Source organism: Larimichthys crocea, chromosome XXIII (genome assembly GCF_000972845.2).
Source record: "Larimichthys crocea isolate SSNF chromosome XXIII, L_crocea_2.0, whole genome shotgun sequence".
NCBI lineage: Eukaryota > Metazoa > Chordata > Actinopteri > Sciaenidae > Larimichthys > Larimichthys crocea.
The window spans coordinates 15,614,346-15,623,746 of record NC_040033.1 but is presented as its reverse complement, the minus strand read 5'-3'; the positions used below and the strand labels follow the sequence as shown (position 1 = coordinate 15,623,746).

General features: G+C 39.3%; 1 protein-coding gene across 1 annotated transcript in view; it reads right to left on the bottom strand.

The window, feature by feature from the left end:
- LOC104918179 (cyclic nucleotide-gated cation channel beta-3-like) overlaps window positions 1–3,086 on the bottom strand; it is an 11,144-nt gene extending 8,058 nt beyond the window's left edge. Inside the window, exons 1-4 of the mRNA XM_027274420.1 lie at window positions 2,964–3,086; window positions 2,335–2,389; window positions 2,207–2,271; window positions 1,241–1,340 (exon numbers count right to left, since the gene is read on the bottom strand). Of these exons, the coding sequence (XP_027130221.1) occupies window positions 1,241–1,340; window positions 2,207–2,271; window positions 2,335–2,389; window positions 2,964–3,086 (343 nt within the window). The remainder of the gene's footprint in view (window positions 1–1,240; window positions 1,341–2,206; window positions 2,272–2,334; window positions 2,390–2,963) is intronic.
- Window positions 3,087–9,401: the final 6,315 nt, after the last annotated feature.

The following is a 9,401-nucleotide window of genomic DNA, read 5'->3' as shown; positions in this document are numbered from 1 at the left end:
ATTTGTAATGTCATATAAATAATAATGACTGTGAAATGACATTTCAAGTGGAAACGCTGAGCTGACACACGCAGGCAACTTCAGCCTCAGTCAGACAGAACAAGGTGACGTCTGTGTGCTCACATGTCTCCTCCTAGTGGACTAAGTCCAGCATGACATTTGACTGATAGGAAGAGCCAGAGAGAACTAATTTGTGGCAAAACAACTGTCTGTATAAGTTATATAAAAACATTAGGTTTTCAAAATAAATGTCTGACTCAGATACCCCAAAAATAATATTCCCAAATCTGGAAGGCGTCCATCCTGCCCTTAGGTGGACATACAGTGTCACAACGTGTACAAACAATGTCATCTAATGGATGTCAATGAAGGTAATTATTTATTTAAAGTGTTGTTGGTCCAGAGTGCTGATTGTAACAGTATACGTAACATCTTAATCAGCTATTTATGCAGTTGGAGTAACAGTCAGGTTCACTGTTGGGGCAGTTTGTTTGGGAAAATTCACAGCAACACCAACTGACTGAATGTCAGAATGGTTGAACCTGGCATTCTGACATCTGTAATCAAGTTATGCTAAAGATTTGTCAGTACAAATATCAAACACTGCATTAGGACCATCAAGGTGCATGAAATCCTTTTATAACCTGTCAGTAATGAGGCCATACCAGTCTAGCCTGATGTGTATTTTGTGTCACCTTTGAGCCCTTACACAAATAGGCTATTTTTTCCACACATCACTCAACCTGATGGCTGACACACCTACTGTAGCTCTCACCAACACTCACTTAACACACTTCATTATCCACTGATGAACCATTTGCAACACGTCTCCCCATGTAAAAGGTAACATGTTTACAAGTGTAAGGATCAGCAGAATCCGTGTTTACCTGTCGCCTCCATGGCTTTTATTGTCAGGGGCCAGAAGCTAGTGAGCTTCTTAAAACTACAAAGCTGAAAGCTTTTAATCCACTTTCAGGTCATCCCTCTGTTTATGCATCTTGTGCCGAGGGATAAAGATCTCACACATGCTGCACTCATCTCTTAGGTCTCTCTGCCATCTTGCCAGGGAATCTGATTACTGATTACCACTGATTCCAGTGTCCATTGGGTGATTATTTTGATACTGGTTTGTGTTGTAAGTGTTTTGGCAGACGTTGTTTCTGCTAAGCTAAAGTGGGATTTATGTCATTGTGATTGTTGCTTAAACAATGAAACACAAGTGGCTAGGGTGCTGCCCTACCCTTCAGGTTCAGCTTGGTCAGGGTTAGCTGGGGCTGATGTAGGAGCTGGAGCTGGAACAGGGGCCGGAGCAGGGGCCGGAGCAGGGGCAGGGGCTGTTGCTAGATTTGATTTTAAAAGGGGGAACAATGTTAATTAATCTTTACATCTCATGTAGACATGATCTTTGTAATGCATGCAAAGACTACAACTCCCACAAAAACGACAGAAACCACATTATACACATTATACAATAACTACTATTATACATATTACTACTTTTTAAGTTTTAAGCACTTTGTAACTCTACATTTGAAGTTGTCTTACAAACAGTGTCCTATATTGTTAAAAAGGGAACTATTTGGCATTTTTTAAGTTCAAGAGTAAAGTTCTTGGGTTTAAAAGTTCCTTGAAGAACAGTGCCCACCAAATGATTCTATGTAGCTCATGTGGCTATAAAATATGAATAACTTTAAAAGGAATTATAATATGGTAATGTTCAAGAATCTATCTGAGCTGCATTGTTTAAATAAAATACAAAGTGTGTATAGACTGAACAGAAGTTATGACTGTGATTCATAATGTCCATAAGACCATTGATGTTACAACTGGAGGATAGTTCAGGAGTTTTCTGAGGGTATAATCAGCTGCACTGGGGGACAGGACCTAAACGAATGACTTACCCATTGAGTTTGCTGCAGGACAGGTGTCTGAACAAAGAGCCCCACAATCAACAAGCTGCTGAAATTCAATTTATCTTATAGACCTCAGACTGCAGGGACAATTAAGTTTGGACCAAGACAATAAGGTGAGGACGAGCTGACCAGGGCTGAAATGTTCATATTGATAAGCTGTCAACAAATGACACAAGTCAATGTGTGCCATTTGTGTGCCTCTTTGTTGACGTAATGATATGATTTTCTTCTTTATCAATATCTCCACACACAAAGCTGATTACAGCCTTTTTAAAGCTCCACGTGAAACTTACAACGTATTCCTGAACTCCCCGTAAGACCCCGAACAGCCTGGGATACTGTTTTAACGTCAGCCTGTCTGACACGACGCAGAACAAAAAAGGACATCCAGTAATTTAGTAACAAGTGAGTGATGGCTTACCCTGCGGTTTGTCCGCTGTCTTGGCCTCATTCTCCTTATCGGCTGGCTTCTCATCCTACACCACAAATCAACATTTCACAAAGTCAGATGCTCTGCTTCATTAGTCAAACCATGGTCATTAGAGAGACATTTTAATTTAGAGAGCTTTTTTTGTGTGAACAGAACAGTGAATTTAGCCTTTGACAAATGACTTGTTTGCCTTTTAAAAAACAGACTGCATTTGAGATGAATAGAATTCAAAAGTGCCTGTTGGGTAATGAGTGATTTCAATAAAGTCCGTGTAATGAAACAATTTCATTTGATTCTTTGTTGGCAGGAGTACTGAGCAAATTGAATGGATGGGGGAGCCGATAAGAAGCCGCTGCTGTGATCCCAGGAGAAACAAATGTAACCAAACTTGCTGTATCACAGGCTGGATGGGATATATAATTGTTTCTGTGGTCATGCTTGATTTGGGACTTGGATTCTGCTGTTACTGGCACGTGTTGAACAATATGAAGCTATTGAAAGCTTGTAAGAGCATGACAGGAAAATCTAATACCCTTTAGGACATTAGATAGATAGTAATAACAATATTTTACAGCTGTGAATATACAACACACTGTTTTCTAGCTTCAAACAAGTCTTACCTTAGCAGGAGCTGGACCAGGAGCTGGACCAGGAGCAGGAGCTGGATCAGTGGTTGCGCTGGTGGTCCCAGAAGTAGCTGGCATCTGTGGGCCACTCAAGAGGCCCTTAAACTTGCCAAACATGTCTAGAAACCTAAAGGTGCTAAAGGCTGCTTTGCCGTCTACAGCTTACTATGTAGTGACTCCTAAGGAGCTGAAAGGTCCCCCTGCTATGACTGCTTTTAGCAGCACTAATACCCTTGCACAAAGAAAAGCCCCCACCATTATTAGTAACCTCTAAGTCCATGACCATCTCATATAAGATCTCGAGAGGCTTATAGGTGACCACTAAAGCTGGACTAAAATAATCATGGATACATAATACATGTGTGTGAATACACACTGACTACTTTAACCTTCTGGAGTATGAGCAACTGTTTTTTGCTTTTGCTGTGTTACACATGACAAATAAATCTGAAACTTGAACTTATAGTTATAGCGCTTGTAGTCAGTAAAAAGGTTTCCACTATACTTATGTCGGGACCATTGCTCAACCCACATCTTGTTGAATATATGACGCCACATACAAGATTGTTTAATTATAGTGAAATAAACAAACAAAAAATAAATTAGTTTCACGTTGTATTCCAAAATGTAGTTAAGTACCCTGGCTGGTCTTCTTAATTTAGTAATTTTTATTAAAGCCTTGAGACCTAGCAAAATTTTTCAGGGCTTTCTTCGACATTTAACTAAAGGATGAAACTTTGCAATCCTCTTCTTTCCCACCTATTTTAGCACACTGGTATTGGTGAATCTAAGTCCTATTGGACTTAATTCAATAACAATTTTCTTTTGTCACGAAAGTGGTGTTACCGACAACAATTTTCCTCAGCTCTAGAAACAGCTGTCCTTGGAGGAACTTGTCAATATTTAACAATAAAAGCACATTCCCTCTTAGAGGTCAAATATGATTGACTGACAAAACGTATCTTTATTAAGTTGTATTAATAATCGATACAATTTTCTTATAGACACATTTATATTTTACGGCAAATCATTTTTAAAAAATATAAGATATGGCTCCCCACTGTGTGAAACCATCCAAACTAGTCGTGCCATCCGCATGGCCTTGCACATACATCTTGTGCACATGCTTGTGGCACAAGATACAAACTGAATAGGGGCCCACTCCTTGACTACATACGATTATGTACGCTATATAAAAAGCTCTGCAAGGTGACTCCATGTTCAGCTAGATCTGAAAAGTTGTCATACATGTTTTCTCTTTGTAGTAATGTACTAGTACATATCAGTAATTCACACTACGTAGACTCCACATTATGAACACATTAAGGTGACATAATCAGCATGATACACATAGGGGGAGGCTGTAAGCATGGTTATTTACGCTCATAAATCTCTCCATTGTCATTTTCATTATCTTTGCATATTTTGCTGTTTTCATTTAGCCCTTATCTCAGTTAGACACTCATGCGCTCGCTTGTCGTTAAGAATAAAATTGCACCACTATCGCCCACCCACACAGCCCATATTCTGCTGTTCCATGCCTCTTGTCACGCTGGGGAACGACCAACGAAATGCCACAGTGATGATGCAGACGGGGCCTGACTCAGCTGTGGGCTTCGTGTAATGTATCTCCGAGTGTTCTCAAGGACCATTGACTTGTCTGGGGCAGAAGAGAGGAGAGGATGAGTGGAGGAGGAAGCAGTGGCGATGCACTTTTTCAAGCCTCTCCATCTTTCCGCTGTCCGGCGATGCAGGGAGATAGGTCATTAGATCCTCTCCATCTCTTCCATTAATCTAATTAGGCCTTTGGGGTTGGGCCTAGCCCCTGACATTGCTGTGAAAGAGCTCGATAAAAAAAAAAGAGCAAAGTTTGTGCACTGTGCACTCAGGGAAAAAAGAAGAAGAAGAAGAAGAAGAAGAAAATCCTTCAATGTACTTGTTTTCTGTATGTTGTCCAAACATGGTACATGAATCATGCAAAATAGAAAAAAAAGTGATTAAAAGGAGATGAATGACTGCAATTGCAATCATACTAGATTGAATCCTGATCTTTCTCCTGCTCACACACACACAGTCTCCACACTGCCCTGTCCTCAGGATGTAGACAACATCTCAGTTTCACCTGTCAGTCAGTGGCAGAATGACAACACACCTTGACAGTGGAACAGCCGGAGGTAAATTTATAGCACAAAGTGGAGGAGGCTGAATTCTCTGGTGGCCAGTGACTTATGACTCACCACTCTAATTGGTGTAATACAGAGCCACTCTCAACCAGGGGTCTGGAAATTATAAGAAGGCCTAACCAAGGGAGGACAATTCATAGAGTAATCATAGTGGCAAATGTCAGAATGATTATTACCTTAACATTGCCATAAAAATCTAGCATTGTTCAGTTACTATGGCAGCGATTTGTTCCCCAAAAAAAAAAAAAGGCTGTTTCAAGGACTACTTCAGTGCAGTGAACTGGAAAACAACATATCGACGACGTCATACAGAGAAAAGGTCCAGAATATTTAAGGACAAGAAGCTTTGACTTGTAAGCTTGAATGTAGATTTATTTTTATTTTTTTCTAGCTTTGGTTTGTCTGAAGGATTAAACAGGCTGTGATTGAGCAACTATGGCCTTACATAACCACAGAAATAGTCCATGATGCAAAATGATTTTGGATGTGGGGAACTCAGTCAGCTTCTTACTGTGAATGATGAGGTCCTACATGGCCCAATATGTTTAATATTTTTGGTTATTTAGTATGAGAAGTTTCAGTTTTCAATGTTTTTCCTTTAAAGTCACATTCAAAAAGTGACACATGTATCTGTGCACCAATAGGTTACCAGTCAGATGTTTTGTAGATTAGTTTTGAAGAGTTCAAATCTTTAAAAAAAAATAGGATCATCCATAGTATAAAAAGTACCAACCAGTGTCAACTGAAACTTTATTACATACCATCATGTACGATGCTGATACTGACGCTGATTTGTGGGACTCTGTCTTGTTTTTGTTATGGTATCAAAAGAGATAAAGAAGAAAGAAAGAAAAAAAAAGAAAAACTATAAATGAATGTAATCTGTTATTGCAGATTTAGGAAACTCAGTCTTTTCTGGGGTTCTAAATGTAAAAGTGTAACACCCTACAATTATTTTTGCTGTGCAACTTTTTCAGTCTTGGTAAACAGTCAAATAACATTTAACATTAAGAGAGTTGTCAGATACTTTGGGGCAGCAGAAAGAAGTAAACACAACTCTGATATATTATCAGCTAGATATGGTAAACCTGTTAATGTACACATTTGGCTAATATGGAACAACATCCATTTAAATCATGTTTCTAGCCATCTGGTGGGTGTAGATCCAATACTTACCCTCCTTTTACTTCTGTTTTGCTCTCCAACAAACAGATTGAGCTGCTAAATGCTCCACCTTAAACAACATTAACCACTAAGTGACAATTGTTACTGGACAGATATAGTGTACAGAGGGTTATCTGAGCTTTTTAGCTTGAAACAATCCTGATGACAGCTGTGAGAGTAAAAACAGTTGTAAGCCGGAAAACCAAAACAATTAACTTTTAATTATATATTGTCATTTGACCCTTTGTTATTATTCACATTTTATTCACAATTAGAGCTGCTTTAAATTGATAAGAATAACAAAAATGAAAATCACTGAGTAAAGGTCCTTAGAATAAATACATACATTTGTGTGATTACTGCTGTTAAATATACTCTGTCCTCATTTTAGGATCACCAGTGAAGGACAAACCCCCATGACACTCACCCATCCAAGTCTCTGAAATCAGTTTGGACCCAGAATAACCAGAACTATTCTTACCCAGAGATGACCCAGAGCAGGCTACCCAACTGTGTGATACAAGTCCACAGTGAGCTGTGAAACTTCACTGCTTTTTTAGTTGAGTTCGAAGTTGTTAAACATTATATTAACCTCCTTCACAGCTGCGGGATATGTATTAAATTGTAAACCTCGGAGCAGGTCCACAACGATTAAAGTAATAAACCTTGTATGAAATCCTTGTAGGGGGTGTTTGGGGAGGTGTTGTTGCGAAACATTCTGGTATTTTCTTTGCCTGTTTTTCTTCTGTTGAGAAAGTTTTGTGACTTTCATAAATATAATTGTTCCATCCATGATGACCCTCAGTGCTCATGAAAAATACCAAGTTTGTTGCCATTTACTACAGAACAATAATAATGCTTGCTTGTCCACCCAATGTTTATAATGGTTTAGGCCCTTATATTTATTATCGAAGGACACATAAACGTCTGCATGGCATTTGATACTTTTAAGTCAGGTCACAGTCTTTGTGTAAAAATGTACCTTTGATTCAGGTAAATGCTCTTTAATTCTACTAATCTACTGTTAGTGTGTTTTTGCAGAAATCTGCTGCTGCCTTTTTAAGTAGTCTGCCCATGTACAAAGTGTTTGATCACAAATATCTAAATCATCATGTCAGTGTTTGGTGCAGCTTGGGAATACTACTAAATTTATCATCAAAGGGAATATCCACAAAGTTAAAAAGTACTGAGTGGTGGTGTTATATGAGGTCTCAGTCCTGAAAGTTAAATGCTGCATTTCTCTTTGCCACCAAATGGGGGCAGAGCATCCTTTCGTATCTCCTCCGTCCTCTCCTGTCCAACTCAGAGGAAACTTTATTCATTACAATTATCCAGATGCTGTTGGCAATTACTCTGAGCTCCAAGAAAGCGCAAAAAGAGTAGACACCAGTGTGACTTATGAGGATTTTAAAGACAGCAACATCTGGTGCCACCACAGAACTTATCCCAAGAAAATAAAAAGAGCCACTAATTCATTGTCACATCCAAGAGAATTAATAGTTAACGTTTGATTCTTTTGGATGAGCTGTTTTTTTTGGTGGCAATGACTGGGAGTGTTGATAACGTTGGTGTCTAACGCTCTGTTTTGAAAATGTATTTTTGAATGAATGATGACGCATTGAAGTGCTAAACAGAGGAGACATATTTCAGATCATTTTTCACTTAAATGCTTCTTTAATATAAAAAAAAACATTTGCTTTCAGTCTTTTGATCCTTAATCAGATATTGATTGGATTTGTAAATCTTCAACTTTGTTTTTTTGTGTGTAATGAAAACACACCAGATTCACATCATATTTTTTGTCTTATGTCAAAAAATAAAATAAAAAAAATACTGGAAACCAAAATATTAATCATGAAGGTTTGGTCCTTCATCTTGAAGTATGTTTCAGCTGCTAACTAATGCCTGAAGGAGGGTGAGATGAGGTAAGAAACGAGGCCATGGTTGTGTTTTTATTGGAGAACTCCACAGTTAAGGCACATTTGATTCCCTGAAGTTCCCATTGTTTCACTCTTTCCATTTCATCTCTTCCCAAGGTCACAGAGTTCTGGTTTATTGGCTTTTCCTGGTGAAGATGTGTTTGTGTTTTGAGTGCACGTGCTTCTTAGTGACCGTGACTAGCCTCAGTGTGGGTTTTTAGTGTGCATTTTTGTGCAGCAGGTGTGTAGCAGAGAGCCACAGAGCACTGAGGTGTGTCATTGAGAGGGCCTGTGGGGTTTAATGCCTGGCTGGACAGTGTGCACATTAATCTGAATGAAGGCACAAAGTGACAGGCCTGTGATTTAGACTGCCCATTAAAACTTACAGTCACATGTTACCCACAGTCACAACAGTTGGGCTTCTGGTTTGGAAAGATCGACCAGCAGCTCAGGTGGTTTGGGCTGCCTACTGAGCACAGGGGGCTGGATGGACAGGTGGCTGATAAGCAGGGATATCCTAACACATAGCATTTTAGTCAAGCCTCGAGATCCGCTTCATGATGCTAAACATCTCTTGTGGCAGTAGTTATTCATATCTACAATATGTCTGCATTCTTTTGAATGAGGTCCGTGACCTGATTTCAGATAACACTGCAGACTGGATGATAAAAGCTGACAAAGGATGATGCTTGAAACTGATCAGACTGTTTTCAAGACAGAAGGAAGAGAAGAGAAGGGCGGAAGCAGGAAGGAAGGAAGAAACAACCAAACAAACAAACAAAGGAAGGGAGGAAGGATGGTACGACGGAAGGAAGGAGGGAAGTGAAGAAAGGAAAAGGAAGGAAGGAGGAAAAGACTAGAAAGGGAGGAAGTAAGGAAGGAAGGAGGAAGGAAGTGAAGAAAGGGAAAGGCAAGAAGGAAGGAAGGAAGGAAGGAAGTGACAGGAAAAAATAAGAGAAGGAGGAGGAAAGAAATGGAAAACAAAGGGATGAAGCAAGTCAAGGAAGGAAGGCTAGAAAGAAAGGGAGGGAGAAAGAAAGAAAGAAAGAAAGAAAGAAAGAAAGAAAGAAAGAAAGAAAGAAAGAGCAGATAGGAAGAAAGAAAGAGCAGATAGGAAGAAAGAAAGAGCAGATAGGACAGATAGGACAGATCACACATCACAGGGC